Source organism: Pezoporus wallicus, unplaced genomic scaffold, assembly GCF_028554395.1.
Source record: "Pezoporus wallicus isolate ANWC-B61680 ecotype Strahan unplaced genomic scaffold, APGP_CSIRO_Pwel_v1 contig_10810, whole genome shotgun sequence".
Lineage (NCBI taxonomy): Eukaryota > Metazoa > Chordata > Aves > Psittaciformes > Psittacidae > Pezoporus > Pezoporus wallicus.
Window position 1 is genome coordinate 975,070 of NW_026642731.1, and position 22,230 is coordinate 997,299.

The 22,230-nt window shown below is 51.5% G+C and overlaps 2 protein-coding genes across 2 annotated transcripts in view; one reads left to right on the forward strand and one right to left on the reverse strand.

The window, feature by feature from the left end:
• Nucleotides 1-22,230, reverse strand: part of ADA (adenosine deaminase) — a 201,190-nt gene that overhangs the window by 43,923 nt on the left and 135,037 nt on the right. The window lies entirely within an intron of this gene.
• Nucleotides 4,662-16,867, forward strand: GDAP1L1 (ganglioside induced differentiation associated protein 1 like 1). Its single transcript, XM_057432118.1, has 6 exons — nt 4,662-5,271; nt 8,042-8,234; nt 11,346-11,519; nt 13,441-13,538; nt 13,678-13,792; nt 16,516-16,867. Exons 1-6 carry the CDS (start codon nt 5,092-5,094, stop codon nt 16,857-16,859), a joined length of 1,104 nt encoding a protein of 367 aa, XP_057288101.1. The 5' UTR covers nt 4,662-5,091; the 3' UTR covers nt 16,860-16,867.

Below are 22,230 nucleotides of genomic sequence, written 5' to 3' on the forward strand. Positions count from 1 at the left end.
CCATAAGTTAGCTAGCTCTCTCTTAAGCAGTTCTATTTTTCTGCAGATAAGCAAAGCTCTTAGAAGCAAGAGTATATTTTGTTATTTGTGCTTTACAGATGGAATAATTTAGGGGGGAGTGAAGCAGGCTAACAGGTTTTTTGGGCCATGTCTCAGAAGTGGAGATGGTGGAACCATCTATAGAGGTTGCTTCTGAGGATGTTTGGTCCACACAAAGCAGTGTGGAGAGGTAATAAAGAAGCATGTATCATACAGGCTTTGTGGTGTAGAGCTATAACATTCTGGTTGAAAATACTGAAATAAAACATTTTGTTGCTGAGACTTGCATAAATAAACGTTTATCAAACCCCAGCAAATTAAAGACTGAATAATTTGACTTACACTCATCTCCCCTCAAGACCTTTTCTTTAAAGAAAAACCCACCCTAAAGTGTACTTTCGGTGCCAGCTGTACACACGTGATAAACAACTGTGTTTGAATACTGCAGTTTTTACTTACATGCTTAAAACAGTAGTCAGCAAGCCAAGGAGTCACAAGCAGCTGTACGAAAATAGATTTGAGCAGATGTAGACAGCTGACCTCATGTCCTGTGCTAGGGAAGTCTCGGACATTCTAGTTGGTAATTGCTGTCTGTAGATTTTACCCGTCATCCCTCAATTTACACTATGAATCCAGGAAGCTCAGATTTTAAAAGCTCAAATAGATCCAAGTAAGTTAACATAAGAATACACCTAAAGCTGTTGCTTTGTTCCCAAGTGTCATGCAGTTATTGCAATATTTGCTCAGTCTCAAACTGATTTCTAAATGTTCTTGCATGAGTATTTCACTGTCTCCTTCACCTGCCTCTTCCAGCACTGTTCTGCGCACCCACACAAGCACAGTTCTGGTTTTCTTTGCTTTCCCTTCTTTCTTCCTACAGAAATTCTGGTATAATACATACTTTCCTTCTCAATGTAAATATTTAGTACTTGTTATCTTTGCCGCTGCCGTTTTTCAGAGGCTGTTTCTGCTTCAGCAGTGCCCTTCTGCTTGTGTTTCTGTCTTGTTTTTTGTGCCCATTTAAAATTGTTTGAAGGTATTGTTGCTAGATGCAGTCTTTCTCCCTTTTAGACTAAGGATTACCCCGGCCAGCCCTTATGTGGAATCTGTGCCTTTGAAGCTGATCTTTAACATGCACAAATGCAGGTAGTGATACCCAGTGCTGGATGTCCCCACTCCCCCCTCCAGCCAGAGCCCTGCCAAGGGGCACAGCCAGGCTCTTCCCCAGCAATGGCTCAGCATTGCCTCAGTGCTGCTATTTCTGCTGTGGAACGCAGTCTTGCTTCTCTCTACCAAATTACGCGCAGCCCCCTGGAAGCACCTAAACCTTCAAGCTGGTGTTACACAGAACTAGTAGCGATCAACACTGCTGGAAAGGCACAAGGCTGGACAGCGTGTGTTGTCCAGGGAGAGTGGGGGGAGAAACCATGGAGGTTAGACTAGTCCAAGATAGATACTCCTTGAAATTCAGGGCTGAGAAGTAAATTCAGGTTGCCAGAATGCTGGATGGGAGGGCATATTTCCATATGGTCCTGTGCAGGACAGTAGTAACTAGTAGTGAGGGGGGGACTGGGAGAAACCATGGAGGTTAGACTAGTCCAAGATAGATACTCCTTGAAATTCAGGGCTGAGAAGTAAATTCAGGTTGCCGGAATGCTGGATGGGAGGGCATATTTCCATATGGTCCTGTGCAGGACAGTAGTAACTAGTAGTGAGGGGGGGAAGGAAAGGGGGGAAAAGAGACAACAATGCAGTGGGTTTGTAGGCAGCCTGAATTACCATTTGTGCTAGTGTATAAGCAGCACAGGTGTACAAGCTGCTGCCTGCAGCACAGGAAGGGCAGATACTTGGGGTTCTTGACTGCAAGTATCAGGCTTGCAGCAAACATACTGGAATATTGCTGCTGATGTTCACATTGCTCAAACCACCTCTTTGGGGTGAAATGATGAGCTCTAAGCAAGGCCCAAGCCCAAATATAGTTTCCTTCAAAGCCTTCAACTCCTCTGAGAACTCAGTGACTGCTGCCTGCTGCCTGCCTGAAACCTCAAGCCTTACTAGCAAACAGATGGCATCTTCTCTGGGAATGCTGGCACAGCACAATTAGCTTGATTGATGAGCGCCAGCACTTGGCCTTGGAGCTGGTCTGGTACAAGCAGTGCTGAGCACAGCTCCACCAGCACTACTGCCTCCAGCCTGCTGCTGGACTGCCCCAGCCAGCCTGGGGTATGTTGTCTGTGCTCAGATGCTCAAGGATGTCCCCAGTCATTTCACACAAGAATACTAAAGTATTCTGAGGAAGCACTGTTGGGCTTACTGCACTCCCAGGACTTCCCTCTCTGCTTCCTATCTCAGGTGATTCAGGTTGTTTTGTTTTCCTTTGCAGTGGCTCCCCCAGCTCTTTACAAGCCTACTTGTCTAGTTTCAAGACTAGTTCAACCAAAGTGAGATGCAGAAGTGCACCCTAGAGCAATGAAGTGTATTTCTCACCTCAGAGAAGCCAAACTGAGTCCCAGCCAAGCTTTACATTGGCAGACATTCAATCAGGCCACCAGGAAAAAACGAATTATAAATCAGTGGAGCTGATTCTGCATCCTGAGTTCCACCTTCTCCTAAACCAGGGTAGGTGCTTCTGGGCCTGCAAAGCCCCGTGACTGACTCCAGCCACCTGCTCTCTCCTCTCTGTAACATTTACATCAGCTCCAAGATGAGACACCCCGGATTGTGCATTTCTGCACCACCAGCACCCACAATCCTGCCCCAATGGTGCCTTCTGCCAGAGCTCTGCCAATGCCACCGGGTCCAACCCCTCAGCATCCAATGGGGCAGCCCAGCACCAGCCCCTTCCACAGGCAGGAAGGCTGTGGACAAGAGCTGGGGTGGATCTCAAGGTCACAGAAGGTCAGAACACCCGCTAACAGGGCTGGCACCCATCCTGCCCCTCAAGCCTTGCTCAGGTTAACAAGCCCAAACCCAGCTAAATAAAATAAGCACATCCTGTGGCACCATGTACCTGCGGGACCCAGAGGGATGAAGCGACTTTGTCGTTTTTACTTCCAACAGCACAGCATCAATTCATCACAAAATATGCCACTAGATGGGGCTTTCTGGACAGCGATTCGCAGGAGAGAACCACTTCTGCTTGGTCAAGCTGCTCCTTTTCTAAACCCAAAGGTGTCCCGTTCCAGTAAAAGGAGCCCAGAAAGATGCTTCTTGGGCTGCAAGGGCTCTCCTGCATGAAGCAGGTGGGAGGGGAAGCTGCAGAGCAGAGGGCAGGATGGTTGGTGCTGCACAATGGGGCCAATTTTTTAAGGCTCAGTTTTCTCTTGAGTTTGCAGCCCCTAAGCAGAGGTCAAGCAGGAGCCTTTCCCTATGGGTGTCCCCATGGCCAGCGCAGGGTCTCCAGCAGCACTTGTGATGCTCTCGGATGGGGAAGGAGGGTGGCTTTGAGGGGCTGCTGCCTACAGGTTAGGAGGCAGGCTAGGGCATAGCACCATCACCCTCCTGTACACCCTTGGGAGCAGGACATCACGACACCAAAGGATTTATTTTTACCTTCCAGTCCCCCAAAAATGCCTCCTTTCACTATGTTCTTGCAGCCAGGCACTAGCTTGGCCCTGATCCCTCCCAATGCTCCTGGATGAAGCATGCCTGAGTTTTTTCCACTTGAACCAGCTTTCCCAAACCTTCCCATTTCCGACCTCATCAGCTCCAGCACAGATAGAGATTGGAGCAACACATGGAGGAATGATGTTCATATCCACAGCCCTCTCCTCTATCCTTTCCAGAACCTGCCCCTATAACAGGGCTGGTTTTACCCACCAGCACATGTGTAGGAAACTCCAGGCTGCCAGATTTCTGGTGATGGAGCGTGACAAAGCCAAGTGCCCCAAAGCACAGCCTCAGATATCCACGTTGCTGTGTCCAGCTGCCTGCACAGGTTTGCCTGCAGACCTCTAGGTGATGCTCATAGTGCCTGGAGACCAGCAGCTCCAGAAGCCCCAGTGCTCTCTGACTGAACCCAGCTGGTTAGCAATTGTGACAAAATTTGTAACTGGAAATGACCCCGAGGCATGCCTGCCTTGGTGGAGAATGGCTGTCCAGCTTGGCCAGGCACCCCAGGGCTCCAATACACAGCAAGGCTTGTGTGGCTCTACCCCAGTACAAGCTACATAGCACCCATCAGGCAGTAATTCATCTGTGCTCTCCAAAATCACTGAATACCTTTAAAGAGCCATTGCTGCTGCTTTCCATGAAGGTTGCAAGGCAGGCTAGATGTTTTAAAACCAGTATCCATCAATGAACCTATTTGTTACATATTACAGGATGGTTTGTGTTGGAAGGGACCTTAAAGCTCATCCAGTTCCAACCCCCTCCCACGGGCAGGGACACCTTCCACTAGAGCAAGTTGCTCCAAGCCCCGTTCAACCTGGCCTTGACCACTGCCAGGGATGGGGCAGCCACAGCTCCTCTGGGCAGTGGCTGTGCCAGTACCATCCTCATAGTAAAGAACTGTTTCCTAATATCTAATCTAAATCTCCCCTCTGACAGTTTAAAACCCATACCCCTTGTCCTGTCTCTACATGCCCTCGGATGATGATGAATTACTGGTGCAGTTCAGAGGCTGCTTTAGCCAAAATGACAGCCTCCCACAGATCTAATTCCCTGGTGTCAGTGTCTGCCATATCTAAACCAGTCCAAACAAACCCTTAATCTCTGCTTCAAAATATTCCTAAGGATCTGCAGGGCTTGGAGCTGCCCCCGGATTGCCGCGCAGGCAGGCAGGCAGCAGGAGCCTCCGCTGCTGACTCGCCTATCCAAGCGATGCCCGCACGCTGCCGTGGGAGCCCCGCCAGGAGCGGGGACAGGCTGGGATTTCACTCACAGCGCCGCTGCCGTCACCATCATCGTCCTCTGTGAGCCCCGACCCACCGCTGCCCACCCCAGCCGGGGAGATGGAGCTGCCCCGGGAGTGATGCTGCTGGCGGGAGCCCATGTGATGCTGGGCTAGCGGCGCTCGCTCCCCGTCCCTCTCCCCGCTGCTCGCAGGCTGTCATGGCGACTCCCAATAATGTTACTCCCACCAACTGCAGCTGGTGGCCCATCTCTGCGCTGGAGAACGACGCGGGGAAATCCACGGAAGGGGAGGAAAACCAGGACCCGACGGACCCCGCTCTCAAATCCCAGGACAGGCTGGTTTTGTACCACTGGACCCAGTCCTTCAGCTCGCAAAAGGTAAGAATAACCATCACTCGGCCCCGGGTTCCCGGGGAAGAATCACCTCCGGTCCCCACGACATCCCCTTGCCTCAGGAGGATGGATGCAGTAGCAGGGAGAGCAAGGGGCTAATCCCCAAGGCTGGCTTGGGCAGCAGCATGTGGCCGAGAGCTCTTTTGTACCCGTGGTTCTGTGCTTTACCAGCATCTGCCTGGGGAGGGATGGGATGGGGGGGCTCAGACAAATCCTGCTTTTGCTTTGGGATCAGGGCTTGCACCGGGAGCCGCCTCGGCTTTGTGCTCGCTCACAACCCCGCTCTGGCGTGGCCAGGAACATAGACAAAGGCTGAGCCGGGCCTGGGACCACCCTGCTCCCACCTCCTGCCCCTGGGAGAGGCAGCCCCTGAGCCAGGCACCTTCCAGGGAGCAGGTCCTGCCGCGCAGCAGTGATTTGCCCCTGTCATTGCAGCAATGCCCTGGGAATTCCTGGCGCACCCCAGGGAAGAATCACATTTTAGGTCAATAGTAAATGCTCATTTTGCAGCACAGCAGCTGTGTAGCAAACCCTGCCTTCTCCTCCCAGCCCCAAACCCGCATCGTTCCCATGCCATTAAGATTAGATGGGGAATGGGCTATTCGGAGGGGTGGGAGAACACCCCCGATGTAAGGCCCCTCTCAAGCCCCACAGCCCTGTGGGGAGGCCAGGGCATAGGTGCCCCTATTGCAGGCACAAAGAACAGGGCGGACGCCCAATGCAGCAGGGTGGCTGCACATGGTCGGCTTCACGGCTGCCAGCGCTGGGTGACTAATGGGCTTCTGATCCGCACCAGTGAGGGATGCTCCAGCCCAGCTCCCTGCCTCACACTGGGCTTGCTGCTATTCTGTGTCTTGCTCTTTTGGCTGTTGGCAGCAGGGAGGCAGCAGATAAAGCACTTCTTGTGTGGGGCTTCCTACAACCGGCCTCTCTTCTGTGGGAATGGGGCTCAGCACAACTGGACCCACAGCGTCTGCTGCTACGGCAGCTCCAGCACCGCTCCAGGCTTTGCTTTTGAGGTCACTTGCAAGGAAAGAGCGTTTGCTAGGAGGTGGATGAGCACAAGCTGCTGGGATGAACAGTGCAGGGTGGGAGATGCACAGGACCCCAGAGTTCTGCTCAGGACAGGCTGCAGGGGAAGCTTTTCCTGCTCTTCCCCATGAGCTGCTCAGAGCCACCCTCAGGGGCACTGGGCTGTTTGTGGGATGGATCCTGAGCTCCCTATCAGGATCTGGCCTTGTCTGCAAAGGGATCTATCGAGTTTTATGGCCAGCATTGGCTTTTTACACAGGATGCCTTATTGCAGCCACGGCAGCGCTGCTGGGGTACAGGAGGGTTCCATCACCCTTGGCTGGGAGCCCTCATCATGGGAGCACTGTCAGGGGCTCCCTTTGCTCACAGACACCAGGGTTATGCCAGGAGCACTGCCTCATGCCAGGCTTTCAGCCTCACCTCGTGATAGCTGAACAGGGAAACACCCAGGGAACTTGGGGCTGGAAGTCCCAGCTGGTCCTGGCTGGGGTTTATCCATCAGCTGAGGTGAAAAGGCTGAGAGCAAGTTGCAGTTGAGGGACCCAGGCTTTTACTTGTTTGACTTGAAAATTAAAGGTTCATTTGCCAGTCCTGTAAACACTTCATGACTTAATTCCCCAGGAGCTCTGAAGTACTCATAGAAATGCTTATATTTGCTAAGTTGTATTTTTAGCTGCTGCTAGTTGGAGGAAAGCAAGCGCTTTTCCCCTCATTCAGTGGTTCTGTAAATCATGGCTGTCTCACATCCCCCAAGCAGGGTTTTTTTTGAGTGCTTGACATACTTAGTTCATAACAGTTTTTTATAACCCAGAAGCCTAAAATGCCATCCCTTAGTGCTTATTCAACACCATCTCAAGCACACAGCAAATCAGGATCAGCCCTGAGGGCTGGACATAGGTGATAGGGATGGGGACAATGGCCCACAACCAGCTCCACTCCTGCCCCTCCACGCTGCTGGACTCAGCTTTCCCACTGTGAGCTGGATGAGGCCACCCCAGCAGTGCTGCTTGCTGGGCTGGGGCTGGATTGGGCCACAGCAAGGGAAGGCAGCAGGTTCAGTACAAGAGGTGCAAAGATGATGGATGATGCCCTCAGGCCAGCAGCAGTGTGGAGGAGGAAAGATGCTGTGTAAGATCACAGGGGCTCCTTAAAACCCTCCACAAAACAGATCCTTCTCCCTGCTCAAAACATGCCTAGTAAAGCCAGAGCCTGTCCCCAAGAGCAGAACATACCTGAGTTAGCATCCAGGCCTCCTTCAGTCAGTCAGGCTGTACAACTCACTGGATGAAAGTAAAAAGCATAACATTACTACAGCCTCTACTTCCTTCTTGGGTGTGTGCTGGTTATATTGAGACCCACATCAACATCATTGATTCCCCCCAGCTGGGGACCTGCCACTTCCTTCCTCCCACTGCCAAGATTTGGGCTTTCCATCCCTTCCTCCTGTCGCAGAAGCCACCAGTGACCAGCAGGAGGATGGTCCATTATCCCACAAATAAGGATGGGTTTGGGTCTCCCCTCTTTGCTGGGAATGCAAATCCTTGCTCAACTCCCTGGATTTTGCTTGGTTTCTGGGAGGAAGAGCCTGTGTCCTGGCACATCACTGTGCTGAAGCAGTAGCGGAGGAGCAGGGAGATGCAATGCAGTGACGGTGGGGCTGGTTTCTCTTGGGATCAGCTCAGCGTGTGGGGCTGAGCCCTGTCTCCCTTGCCTCTTGCTCCAGGTGCGGTTGGTCATTGCAGAGAAGGGGCTGCCCTGCGAGGAGCGGGATGTCAGCATGCCCCTGATGGAGCACAAGGAGCCCTGGTTCATGCGGCTCAACCTGGGGGAGGAGGTGCCCGTCATCATCCACAGGGACAACATCATCAGCGATTACAACCAGATCATTGACTACATGGAGAAGAACTTCACGGGAGGTAAGGAGGGGTGGGCTGCATCTTAGTGGAAACTTGTGTCTAATCCAGATGCTATTCATCAGATGCATCCACTTTTTCCTTTAAAGTCTCACCTTTAACCCCAGAAGAGCAGGAAGCCACCATCCTTCCCCAAACTTCTGTTTTCCCATGAAAATGAAGGATTTCCAGCAGAAATCCCCAAACATCCCTTGTCTGGGCTGAAAGGGTCAGGGGAAGTGTAGTTGGATCCCCCCTTTTCACAGTATCACAGTATCACAGTATGTTAGAGATTGGAAGGGACCTCGAAAGATCATCTAGTCCAATCCCCCTGCCGGAGCAGGGACACCTAGGTCACATTCCCAAACTGGACCAATTCTCCTTGTCCTCATGGTGCATGGTGGCATTTCACCAGAAACACAGCTGGGGCACAGAGAATAGGAATACTTCTGGGCTTGGCCACCTTTGTGCTTTGGCCTCAGGTAATGGTATAAAACCCACGATAAACGGCTCTGCTGAGGGAAGATGGGTTTGACCGGGGTGCTGCTGCCCCTCTCTCCTTCCTGGATGAGCGCTGTGCCACCGGCCAGGGGCAGGCGAGCCTGGCAGCCCTAGTGCTGCTGTACCTCAGACAAACCGCCTCTTTAGAATCAAAGTCAGCAGTGCTGGGGACCATGGGAGGATGATGTGACACAAACACAGAGGAAGGGCCAGCTGGTAGAGTGGAGCTCATATTCCCCCTGGAGCAGGGCTGCAGTCAGTGGCTGGCTCAATCCGGCACACGAGGATGCTGAGACAGTGCTTGAAGGTGCTTGATTCTCCCCAGCATCTCACATCACTTCACCTTCATTTCCCCAAACCTGCAGGATGTCAGGCTGATGAGGCCTCAGAGCTGAGTGGGGGGCTTGGGCTGTGCCATCACGACGTTCACCCCAGCATTCATCCCCCTTGCAACAGAAACATCAAAACCATCTCAAAATAGCTCCCGAAGCAAGGGCGTCTTGCCAGCTCAGCTGCTGTCCTCTCCCGGCCCTGTCGCAGTGTTGATGCTCGATGGAGGCATGAGCATCACTTGCTGGCAGGGTGGCGGGGATGGGATTGGTTGGGAGCAGCCCGTGCTGGTGATGGCTCCCAGGGAACGGCAGCCACTTTCCTGCCTGGCTGCAGCCCCTGGGATAAGGGGCAGTGTGGAGCATCTATCCATGGGCTTCACTTCGTCTGTGTGAAGGGCAGGTGGTCCAGCATGTGTGACAGCAGGCTGTCCCCAGCAGGAGAGGGACTGAGTGCTGCCGTTGCTGGGACACTCCTGCCATTGAGACTTGCCAGCCAGGGGCAAATTCTGACCTTTTCACTGAGAAACAGAGAGGGGAAGCTCCAGGGAAGAGGGCTTGGAACACTCCCTGCTGTGTGCTCTGCTCCGAGCCATCTCCCAGCAGCTGCCTGGCAAAAACAGTATCAGGATGCTGCAGTCTTGGTCTGAGGAGGAATCACCCACCTTGCAGAAACGTGCAGAGCCTGAAAATGCCTTTATAAGGAAGTGTATTCACTGAGTTGTATTTTCCCCTGGGCTGGGAGCACGGTCTTTTCCAGCTGCAACACACGCTGAGGTTCAGCTATCAGTAAAGAGCGGTGTGATGAGCAATGCTTTTCTTTCTCCAGCAAAGCAGTGAGTAGTGCCAATAAGCCACCTTTGAGCATGCTTCTCACTAGGGCTTTGCCCAGCAGTGCCAAGAAACAACTGATGAGGTGGCTGGTGGCAGCACATCTCAGATCCTAACCCAGGAGCTCCTCCAAGGGCTGCACCTCAAGCCCCATCCCACCTTTGCACAGCCCATTGCTTGCTGACTATCTGCATCAGCAGCCCATTTGTGCAGGTCTGCCACAGCATGCAAAGGCAGGGTGAGCATCATCCACTGAGAAACCTCCCTGGGACATGCTGAAGGACACAGGCCCATAGCCAGCACACCGCTATTTCATTGTGGTTGCTCCATCTGGCTGCTGCACTGGTCACTCACTCTGAATGTGCTGGTTTCCAGCCTCAGCTCCAGCCTCTAGGCACTGGATGGGGACCCTGAGGAAGGAGCACACAGGCTGCAGGTTGGGTGTTATTAGTTCATTCAGTTGGTTGCTTTTCTCAGATGGAAAATCCCCGCGTGGAGAGCTGGAGTCCAGGCAGGGAACAGGACTGTCATTTGAGGCCCTTCATTTAAGGGGCCGTGTTGGCCACATCAGCCAAAGTCCTTCTGCTGATGCACCTTAACTTGGTCCAAGACACTGGCACACAATGAGCCCTGCACTGTGGACAGCATGTGGGCAAACAGCTTTACTGAGTCCAGGTGGTAAATTTACTCACTCCCTATTAACTGCTATCTGCAAACGCCATAAACATTTATGATCCCATAAAAAAAAGGACCTGATATTCTCGGGGGAGACACAAGCAACATTTCACTCCTTGTGGTGTCATCTTCCATGTATTTTGAGCTGAAAATGTAATAAAAAGGTCACGATGCAAACTGCCGTCCATGGAAAATGAATTAAACCCAACAAGGCGAGGAAGAGCAGAGCGGGCTGGGGTGAGGGATGCTCCTGCTGAATACAGAGCGAAGGTGTCCTGGGCTCCTTCGTTGGTCATCTACTCCCTGATTACCTGTTTTGAATGGGACTTTCAAGGAAGCCCAAGAGAATTAGGAACCTCATCACTACTGGTGTAACGAAATCAGGAGATCCCAAACTCAGCCCCCCATGTTTTAGCTCTTTTCCTCAGATCAGGAAGATTTTGTTCCCTGTCTAAGAGATGTGAAACCACAGTGTACAAGTTCAGGGCGTGCAGAGATGAAGGGCTTGCTATACTGAGCTCCTGAGGACACAAGGGCTGGGTAACAACATGCATGCACCTCCCTGTGGTCCTGCAGGTTTCCCATCCCTGGAGATGGGCTGGACATGCTCCTGGCCAGGATGGGCAGCCAGAAGAGGGCAGGACATGGGCACAGTTTTGAGTTAATGAACCACTGCAGCCTGTCCTGCTTGGATGTAACTCCGCAGGACTGCACCCCGGTGTCCAGCACAGGCTAATGAACCACTAATGAGTGTCTGAGCCCCCTGGTCCCACTAACAGCTTTCCCTTTGCTCCCACAGAAAATGTCACGCAGCTGATCCCAGAGCCCGGCAGCCTCCTGCACTCGCGGGTGCTGCAGTACCGGGAGCTGCTGGACTCACTCCCCATGGATGCCTACACACACGGCTGCATCCTGCACCCCGAGCTCACCACCGACTCCATGATCCCAAAGTACGCCACCACTGAGATCCGCAGTAAGTCGTCTCTCCAGTGGGGCTGCCCAGGGCTGGTGCCAGTGGGATGGCTCCTTCAGCCCAGCCAGCCACCCTGCTCATGCTCATCTCTCCTTCCCACCAATGCACGCAGGAACAGAGCTGGGAAATGGCCAACCACAGCTAATTGAGGAGCTTCAGACACCCTGTAGAGGCTTCTTAACCCTGGGGGTGTCTGACCTCCCATAGGCCATGCATACTTCTCACCCAGGTCTTTCTGGGGCACATGAATTCGTTCCTTCTCCTGCACATCCCCTCTCCCTCCAACAGCTCTAATGCCAAAGGTGGGAGGGTACAGCCAGATTGAGTTGCAGATAGAGGATGAATCGGCATAAGACTGTGTACCTGACCTTCAAGCACTCATAAAACATTGAAGATGCTTAATATAACTCAATGGCAAGGATTGCTCCTGGAGAGAGTCTGTCATCAGAAAAGTGACCTTGTTAGGATGGCACCAGTGTGCCCCACGTCTCTTCCTCCAAGCACTGCCCGTAGCAAACACCTGCTCCCTGACAGTCCTTTCATTCAGCTGCTTGGGTCCCTCTGGGATGGGATGCACTCATGCACAGACAGGCTGTTTCTGAGGTGTACCTCAGGGTCTGCCCTGCCTCTTCTGGCACCCTGCATCGGCAGCTTTCACCGTGTCACCAAGCATCACCTCCTCCCCTAGACCTTGGGCAGATACAGAATGCAGAGACAATCCCCTCCTCAAAATGTGCTGCTGTGATGGCTTCAGACCCCGTCTGCACCACATCACCTCAGAGCTCTCTGCTGGAATCCTTTAAAACATCCCTCCATACAAACCTCCCCGCTGGAGGCATTTTTCCCAAGTCACCGCAATGGAGGGGCTGTGGGCAGATTCATGGGATGCCACAGTGCTGGTGGTGCCCTCCCTCTCCAGCACATTCCCTACATCCAGGCAACAGCTTGGCTTCCCCATTGCAGTGGACAAGGCAAAACTAAGTAGCTGTGTTCCCAAGGAAACCTGTGGGCCAAGCTCTCAAGGGGAACAGGGGAATGAAACCAGGGTGATATCCACATTTCCCTGCAAGTTACAGCCTCAGGAAACTGGCTGGGAGCCTTAGTAAGCATGAGCATCAGCAGAGCCAAGCCCTTGTTGGAGGGAACAAGGAGGAAGAGACAGATGGTCCCTGGCAGGAAAGAGATTAGCCCAGCTTTGGGTAATTTATGTTGTCCTTAAGGTGTTACTCTACATCTTGTATTCTATTCTTCCATTGTCTCTGCTCTTTTCTGTCCGTTAATTCCCTTGCACAAAGCCCTTTTCATCCTCCCTGTACCCTGAAAGGGAGGAAAGTGAGCATCACTCCTGCAATGAGCTTTACGCTACCACATTGCATTCCTGGACACCAGATTGGGGTGGGACAGCTTTGTTTGGAAGAGAGCATCCCCTCCATGCAGCTCCATGCCGTGCTGCTCTGCACGCACACCTACACATGGGCAGCCAGCTCAGACATCCCAAAGGATCCCAAAGGATGGAGCTGCAAGAACCAGGTTATGGAGGAGCTCAGGGATGCTCTTAAAGCAGTGAGATACAGACAGAGATCTGCTAACAGCTCTAACGTGATCCAACAGAGGAAATGGTGACCCTGCACTCTGAAACCTGCAGAACTGGGACTCATCATGGCCAGGGAGGGGGACTCCACCATAGCCCACAGCCAGCACTGTCCTGCTGGGAGCGGATGGGAGGGTGTGCAGTGCCCCAATTATCCACCCATATGGCAGCAGCAAGCCATGAATTCGGCCCGTTTTAGCTCTTGGGGGCGTTTTTCTTGGTGCCACAACACTATTTTGCACGCAGGATGAGGTGCTTTGCTACCAGACACAAGGTCTTTCCCACCCCTGCCAAACACAGCCCCCATGCCTGCTGTCTGTCTCTCCCCAGGGCATTTAGCTAATGCCAGCACGGAGCTGATGAAGCTGGACCACGAAGAAGAGCCACAGCTCTCTGAGCCCTACCTCTCCAAGCAGAAGAAGCTCATGGTAAGTGGATCAAAGCCACGCACATCTCTGCTGTGGGGTGGGGACCTGCCATAGGCACCAGGTGCCTCATGTCCCTGCTTGCTCACAGGGACACATGCCCATCCATCCATCCCCCATCCTAACCCTGCTCTCCATCCAGGCCAAGATCCTGGAGCATGACAATGTGAACTACTTGAAGAAGATCCTTGGTGAACTGGGGATGGTGCTAGACCAGATCGAGGCAGAGCTGGAGAAGAGGAAACTGGAATATCAAGGTAAGTGCTGGAGTGCATTTATGGGGTGTTTTATCACACAGGGATTAGGTGCAACACCAGCAACTGATGAATGCCCTCCATGAGGCAACCGCCAGTGGCACTGGGACTTCTGCTGGGCCCTCCAGCAAACCATTGCTGCTTCAGGGAGCCCTCACACCCCTTGCCACAGGGGACAGCAGGACCCTGTCCTCACACTGCTCTGTGGGAGCTCTGAAGTCATCACAAGGTGGTGGCAGGCCCCTCCATCCCAGCAAGGGGCTGCCAGTGACTGATGCTCTGGCTGCTTTGGGGAGGAACAGGCTGGCCCTATTGCACTGGGGAGAGCACGCTGCTGGAAGCACAGGGCTGGGACCTGCAGCACATCCCAGTGGAGTGTGGGAAGGCAAACCCGACAGGAACTGAAGGGGCCTGGAGGGGCAAGAGCCTTACAGGACCTGCGTCAAACACCAGCGGGTAGGAGAGAGCAGCACCAGCCATCCCTGACATCAAATACATGCTGCTGGGTGCCTGCTGAGAGCTGCCCTGGCAGACAGGGACGCATGGGCACAGCTGGGCATTGCTTGTCCCGCTGTCACCCCGGGATGATGCCATCACCCTCCTGTCCCTGCTGCTTGCAGGGCTCAAAACCCCAGTCCCAGCAGGGCTGGTTTCTGCCAGTGCCATGGAGCCAGGTCCGGAGCGGAGCCCAGAGGCAGTTAATCAGGGAATGGCCCCGGAGCTGCCCCTGGAGCTGCTCCTGGCTGTAGGAGTCGTGCGTCACGCTTGGGAACACACCAAAGGGCCCACAGAGGTGCCAAGGTCAGACCTTGTGAGGCACTGGGTCGGGGATTTGCTGAGAGCCCTGATGCAGTCACAGCAGCACCCTGTGTTGCTCTAATTGCATTTAACAAACACCCTCATTAACTAAGTGCTGAGATAGCTCAGCAGAATTCAGCCTGATGAGGTGCCCTTGGAGGACATCCTGGGTGCCTGCAGCAGAGGAATGGCTGATGCTGCCACCGGCACCCAGGCACAAGACTGCCTTTGGTCCTTTGCATGCCCTCTGCTCGGAGCCCTCAGACTCCCCCCCCGGCTGTGGCTGTGGCCAGGTCAGGATCTCAGCAGCAGGCACAAGCACCAGCCCTTTGGCAGCATCCCAGGAGCTGCAGTGCAGCAGCTCTCCTCCCACCCAGTGCGCAGCGATGCAGGCAGGGCGGGAGGGTGAGAGATGCTGCAGGAGCACAAGGCGACCCCCTCCCACAGGCACCCCATTGGGCTGAGACAGGCTGGTCTGAGCTGGGGCTGCTGTGGATGCTAAGGGGGATAAATTGCCTTTGCTCATGCTTCTGCCCTACCTTGGTGCTGGGAAGGGGTGTGAGGGGCTGCGGTACCCACAGCCAGGTCCAGACCTCAGCAGGGGCTGCAAGCCCAGAGTCAGGTGGGATAGGACCAGATCACAGCTGTCTCCCAAAGTCACCATCCTCACAATGTGCTTTATTCCTTCATCCACAGCAGTGCCTGGGAGGGAGGCAGACACCTCGGCCCTGCTACACTTACCTGGGAGCTGAAGCATCCTCAGGGTCCCTGAAGCACCCAGGAGGCTCTGGCTGCAGCACCCCTATGATTCCTGAGTCACTGAAAACATTTATTGTCTAATTAGGCAGAGGCAATCTGTGCACTTGGGCAGTGCCTCCAGCAGGATTAGGCAGGCTGCCAAGGGACACAAATGAGGGCTGCTAATTACTGTTAATTCCCCTGGCCTGGCCCTGCAGGCAGCCCTGCAGCACCAGTGCTTGCACAGGGGTGCAATAGAAGTCCCTCTCTCCTTCCCTGATAGAACAGTCACAGGAGAGTGGGAGAGCCCTTTGGTGCAAAGCCAGGGGCTGAGGCTGGATGGAGTCAGGTTTTGTGTCCCTTCTGCTGCTCTTCTTTACCTGCAGCTTCCTTTGTCTTCATCCCAGCCCTGCTCCTTGGTATTGAAAGGGCATCAGAGAAGTGCTTAACACTATCCTGGCTTGAGCCCACTTCTTCCTGCCTAACAACGGCTTGGTTTATTTCTGGAGGCCTCTCTGGTGAGGTTATTTCCAGGATTGCCCGTTATCAGGGGCTGTCAACACTTTGATGTCTTTCTTCACGCCTGGCATTCGCCCTGAGCCCTGTCTTCCCCAAAAACCTGGCTCCTGGCACAGACATGCTGTCAGTTTTGGTGTCCTGGAGCGGGAGAGGGGACAGAGGAGGCAGGACCTCCCTGACAGTGCACAAGGACAGCAGCCAGGCTGGGCCAGCAAGTGGTTTTAATTCCCAAGGATTTCTCACATCCCTAAAATAGGGCAAGTTAACATGACACTCCTGAAACAGCTCCCAGTGCAGCCAAGGACAAACACTGCTGCTCTTCCTGAGCACTAACACAGCAGAAAGGGGCACTGCACCGCATCTTCCTTCAAGGAGGAGCCAAGGGCCCTTTTCCATCTCCTGCTGCTCTTGACTTGGGAGGGAGGCAGCAGAGCCATGCATCTTCACATGGGCTACAAATGATCATGTTCATATTCCTGTTTTTTGGACCCACATATCATACATCACATAGGTGGAGGTCTTGTCTCTTGGGACGTTGGAGAGCTCAGACAAAACACATCAGGTCTAATGCAAATGCTCCTGCCTTTGTGGATCTTCTGAGCAAACCTTTAGGTGCCTACCCAAGGGTTTCATCTTACCCTACCTACCTTACCCTTTGCTTCTCTCTCCAGGGCAGAAGTGTGAACTTTGGCTCTGCGGATGCGTCTTTACTTTGGCTGATGTCTTGTTAGGAGCCACCCTGCATCGCCTCAAGTTCCTGGGACTCTCTAAGAAATACTGGGAGGATGGCAGCAGACCTAACCTACAGTCCTTCTTCGACAGGATACAGAAACGCTTCGCCTTCAGGAAAGTTTTGGGAGATATACACACCACGCTCCTCTCTGCAGTGGTACCCAACGCCTTCAGGCTGGTCAAACGGAAACCTCCCTCCTTCTTTGGAGCTTCTTTCCTGATGGGATCTCTAGGGGGAATGGGATATTTTGCTTATTGGTACTTAAAGAAAAAGTACATCTAGTGCTGGCTGCTTGGTGTTTAGTTTGGTGTCTCTGTGCTGTGTCAAATTATGATGAAGCCTCAGTAACTGTAATGAAATTTGAAGCAAGGTAATGAATAATTATGTTGTTTAATGTAACATTCCATAGTCTAGAAGTAGAAACGTATACTGCAAGGAAATAAGAAAACAACAACAACAAAACAATGCGTCAACTTGTAAATGCCTTTTTTGGGTTTAAGTATTCAACCCCAGCAAAGGCTCAGGGGCTCACGGGCTCAGCCGTGTCCACTGGGAAGCGACGCCACTTCCAGCTCCGACCGGCTCCAATGGGAGAGACGGGAATCCCGGGAAGTCCCCGGCAGCCAACTTAATCAGTGGGACTTGGAAACTCGGCCCTGTATGTTTGTGTTGCCAAATTGTTCGCTGGCCACATTTCACACACGCAGGTAGAGGGGACTCTATATGTCGCGTTGTGCTTGGAGGCGCCCCTGGGAGCAGGCGCAGTAGCTGGTCACAATCCAGGTGGATTTGTGTTCTTCAAGTGTCCATTTTCTTGATTCTTCTCATCAAAAGGAACGTTTTTTATTGAGCTGCTCTTAGAATGTACCCACTTTGTACGTCTGGGGTTTGTGCACTTTTTTTTAAGGAATTTAATGTCCGTCTTTAACTGCCACACTTTTTTCCTGAGATAACTCGTTTTGACTCCATCCTGAATTTCGGCACACGAAGGAGATCGTTGTTTTAAGCCTTCTGGCTCTGTCTCTTGAGTTTTCCTTCACGGATTTGCAAAGCATCTTTCACTGACTGAGCCTATCTGGACTCTGAAAAAGTACCACCACTTTCAGAACTCCTCAGCGCTTTCCTGAAGGTGCTTTGGCTTTCTCTTCCATCGGGGGCTTTTCCTGTCTTTTCCTCGCTGTGTGTTTTCTTAGGGACACTTTGCACAGAATCACATCGATGACTTTCTTGTGCCTTTTGCATGCTGGAAAGAATAAAGGGCCTCACTGCTAACTCATGCTTTGAAACCTGAGATCCTCAATAAACCATATGGGAGGAGTAACGGCTTCACATTCCTAAATGGGTTCAACATCCTTCTGGTCCTATCTTGAAGTATGCCCAAGGGCAGAGGGATGTTTGTGTGGTTTGTGCATTGGTATAAAACTTGCATGGAAACAGTATGTATTCCTCTTCTGAGACACTCATTCCTGTAAGCATTCAGACCGCTAGGATCAACTCTGGCTGGTCTGCTGAGTGCTCCAGTGATCCCTAGCTGCATCTCTAGGCTGGGAAGCATATGCCAAGTGCAGCTGAAGTAATATGAATTGCATTTGCCTCCAACTTGAGAATTATCTTTGTGTATGTGAAAGCAGCAGCATTTCCCAGGAGCTTTGGTTCTTGGTACAACCTGGCAGCCATAGAACTGGGACTACTGAGCGGGAATTACAGGGGATGAGCACATCGTGATTAGACAGTGCAGAATGCACAAGTTTATGCTGTGCTGGTCACAGCTGTGTAGGCTGGTCTGACGTGCTTCTGGGATGCCACAGCCTGTGGAGCGGCAAAGGTGCTGTGGTATCCATGTTACCCCTGCAGTGATTAGAGCTACACCTCAAATTGGTGCGTGAGAACCCAAATCCATCCCCTGCACACACAGACCAGGAACCTGCAGCTGAGGCTGCTGAGTAAAATATCAGACACCCATTATCCCAAATACAGTTATAGATTTGCTTTGTGGTATCGGTGCCATTGGAAGAAATAGTTATTTTGGTCCTTCTTGAAGAGGGTCTCCTGAGGTCATCCTATTTGCTGAAGCTGAAAGATGTAACAACACACATGGTGACCCATAGTTCATCTGGTCCACTGGCCAATACTAAGTTATAAATCAAATTGGAATTATAAAGATACACTGACATGAAACCCTTAACCGGATTTCACTCTTTTACCTCTGTCCCTTGTCCTAAATACATATTCCCTGATGATTTCCAAAAGCTGATAAAATGCATGTGCCTGGTGTAGAAAGGAATATTAAAGGGGATACAAGGCCAGGAAACCCAGAAAGAACAAGAGCAAATATTCACTCCATTCCCAGGATTTCAGCCCAAGAATGAGGCAGAAGGAAGCTGCTTACCAAGACTGCTGCTGGTTACTTTGCTTCTCTGCTTTTTTAAACTAAAGAATAAATGCAAAATCACGGAGCAAATCAGAACTCTAAGCACTGGAGAAAATAGGTGCCAGTTTGGTTTGGAGCACACTTAAAATGCAGCTGCAATAAGGAAGCCAAACAGAGCAGCAGCTGGAACAAGGCACAGATCAGTTCAGACCAACACGAGAGAGCTGTCAGTAGTGTTGCTTCCTGAATTGCTGGGAAGCCATAGATGCCGTCGTGATCGGCTTTGTGCAGGTTCTCAGCTAGGAATAGTCACTAACAAGCCTTTGGCTTGGAACAAATGAAAAACAACAGCAGAAATCAGTGGAGGCAGTGCCATTCCCTGTCTCTGAGCCTTGTTTCCCTACTGTGGTAATGAAAAAATACCAGGACTTGGCTCCAGGGAAAAGCAATCTGCGAGAGTGATAAAAGACAATTACAGTGGCAGGCAGAGGCTGGACTGATGCTCAAGACCATGCTGAAACAAAGAGGAGATGAATGTGACCACGCCGATCAATCCAGATTGGTGAGTTGCTATAAGCAGCCCTGTGGTGATTACAGGTTGTCATCATAAAAAGTTGCTTTCGCTCTAGCTTATCGAAGCCGAATCAGACTTTTTCTGCTCTAGTTCCACCTAAAATGGGAGACCTCTGCACTACATGGACATTGGGCCAGGCAATGTTCACTGCCCAAGGTGCTTTCTGTACACAGAGATCTGAAAATGATGGCAAAAACCCCTGTTTTCTCACTCCAGGACTTGACATTTTACCCTCAGCAAGGTGTGGGGTAACAGCAGCACCCCAGGGGCAAGGCTGGAAGGTGAGGCACCTTACAGATAGTATTTGGAGCAAATAGCAGCTCTGAGATACCTTAGAATTCACTGCTGAGCAATCTGGTAGCAACCCTGAACAACAGAGGGAATGGCTCATGCTGTATCTTGCACCAAATACTTCTGGGAACTTGGTCTGACCCTGGTTAGGGTCCTTCTTCAGCTTTACCCTAGATGTCCTTATGTACCCAAGCAGATTTTTATGCTCTCAAATCTCTGTGTTTCAGAGGCAAATGTGCTTTTAGGCACCTCAGGGCCTTAAAATCCGTATCTGTGCTGAAATGTGGAACTTGCAATTATCAGAAGGAATAAATCAGAGGCTACTTGGCAAGTCCAAGCCCTTCCGAGCACCTCTGAGATGGAGCTACATGGCACTGAGCAATCTCACAAGGAGCAGTCGCTCCCTCCTCTCTCCCAAGCCTCATGTTTAATAAGCTCCCAATGGTCAGATTTGTAGAACTACAGCTTCCAAACCCCTTTTCCTCCTATGGGTTTTGCTCAAAAGACTCAATTATGAAAATTGAACATGTACATGTCAGCCTTGCGGCTGCCCCGCAGCTTTCTCCTTTGCTCGTTGAGGGATGGAGAAGACCTCTCCATGCAGAATAAAGGATTTCAAGCCTAAGCTTGCCAGAGGACAGGGAATGCACCACAGAGCCTGTCACAGACTGCAAAGAAGTAGAGATCAAGGGCTGCCAATGCACAAAAAATCATCCTCACCACACCACTGCAGTTCAGTACCCTAGCCAGGAGGAAGAGGAATGGTGTAAGAGCTGCTCCTTCAAGCAAGGGGAAGCTTTCTGCTGTGAAAATAAAAGAAGGACTTCCCCATGTGAGAACAGCAAGCAGAAAATGTTAGGGCTTGTGAAAATATTTAGCATCAGATTGTGTTTGGTGGCATTCACTGGCATTTAGATCAAAGCCAAACCCATGTAGATGGGATCCACCATGCTGGGAACGACAGCAACCAAATCCCTCAGGTTTCTGAGAGATATATGAGATTAAAATAATATGGTATAATATGACAATAGTACTTTGAGATGGGCAGGGATAATGTAAAATATGATAATATGGGATTAAAAAATAAATAACCAAAGAACACAACCCCCTGAAGGATTTCCTAAACGTGGCCTCGGTGATCACACTGCAGAGGTTTCAGACCAAACCATTTCCAATACTGTATCTACGGTTTTAAGCAGTAGTGAACACACTGGAACTTGTGTTCTCAGATAAAGCACTGTCGTGACAAACCAATTCCCTACCTTCTCCTCTCGCGCTGATTTCCAAATGTGCCCAAATGACACATTTACTATCGTTGTCTTTCTCTCTCCATTTTACATGCTTCCCTCTGGAGGATGAAACAGAGAGAAAACAGTCTGCTTTAAACACCTCGCAGTGAAAGGCAGGACACCACATACACCATAAGTAATGTAAATGAACAATTGTGCTGTCAGAACACAGAAGTCTATCACTGCAGCTGCAGAGGCTGCACACTGCAGTAACCTGTGCTGCAGGCCAAGGCTCTACCTGCAGATGCAACTGCTGGTGCTAAAGCACATCGTTTCTATTTCCCTGCGATTTTGATGCTGAAGAGCATCAGTGAGCGAAGTGTCAACCTCCACCCACCCCTCGGGAGCTCGCAGGAGATTTTCCTTCCTTCTTGTCATTCTCCTCTGCGCAATGACCTGCTTTCAGCTCTTTTTACCTTTGCCCCTCTGCTGTTCTAACCCTTTCCTCTCTCCTGGGCTCCCCTGAGCTCCCCTTTCCGCTCTCCTCTGCTCTCCTGCCACACACAGCTGGGGACATTTACAGAGACATTTCTGTTGTCAGAAGCCCACCGGCTGCCAAGCTCTGCATCAGTGAGCACAGCACCTCCCATTCCCACCCTCTGAGAGAGACCTGCTAAGAAATGAAGGAGATGCAGCCTTATTAAAAAGCTCTTAATTAATAGCACAGATCAATGACAGCTTGGCAAGCATTTCTTTAAAAATAACACCATCCATCCCCCTACTTCCACTGCCTCCTGTCTCAGCTCTTTCCTACCAGTACCCCATCTCTCCTGCGACCTAAATCCTTTTTAGCTCCAGAAGAGTTATCCAAATAAAGCTACTTTACGATCAGAACATTGTGTAACCCGGTTTGAGGGTGTTTTACAATGCTGCAGGCACTTCTTGACACAGAACTAAGTATTCTGCATAGTGAAGCACAGCTTTGCACACGCTATTTACATCACAAGGTCATGCCACTCCACTGCAAGCCTCCTGGAACAGTCTTCCATTTTTGCTTACCAAAAGCAACCTCTTTCCGTTCCATACCCTTGGAGCCAACCACTACAGGGCAGCAATAGGGAGGATACTTGGCCACAAGCATAAAAACTCAACCAATCCTCCCTAATCAAACTAAACCGAAAAATACCA

Bases quoted from the DNA above. Each gene is read 5' to 3' on its own strand.
- GDAP1L1 (XM_057432118.1), top strand. From the start codon at position 5,092: ATGGCGACTCCCAATAATGTTACTCCCACCAACTGCAGCTGGTGGCCC. The intron at 13,539-13,677 runs GTAAGTGGATCA...CTCTCCATCCAG, and splicing joins CCAAGCAGAAGAAGCTCATG to GCCAAGATCCTGGAGCATGA. The intron at 13,793-16,515 runs GTAAGTGCTGGA...TTCTCTCTCCAG, and splicing joins GAGGAAACTGGAATATCAAG to GGCAGAAGTGTGAACTTTGG.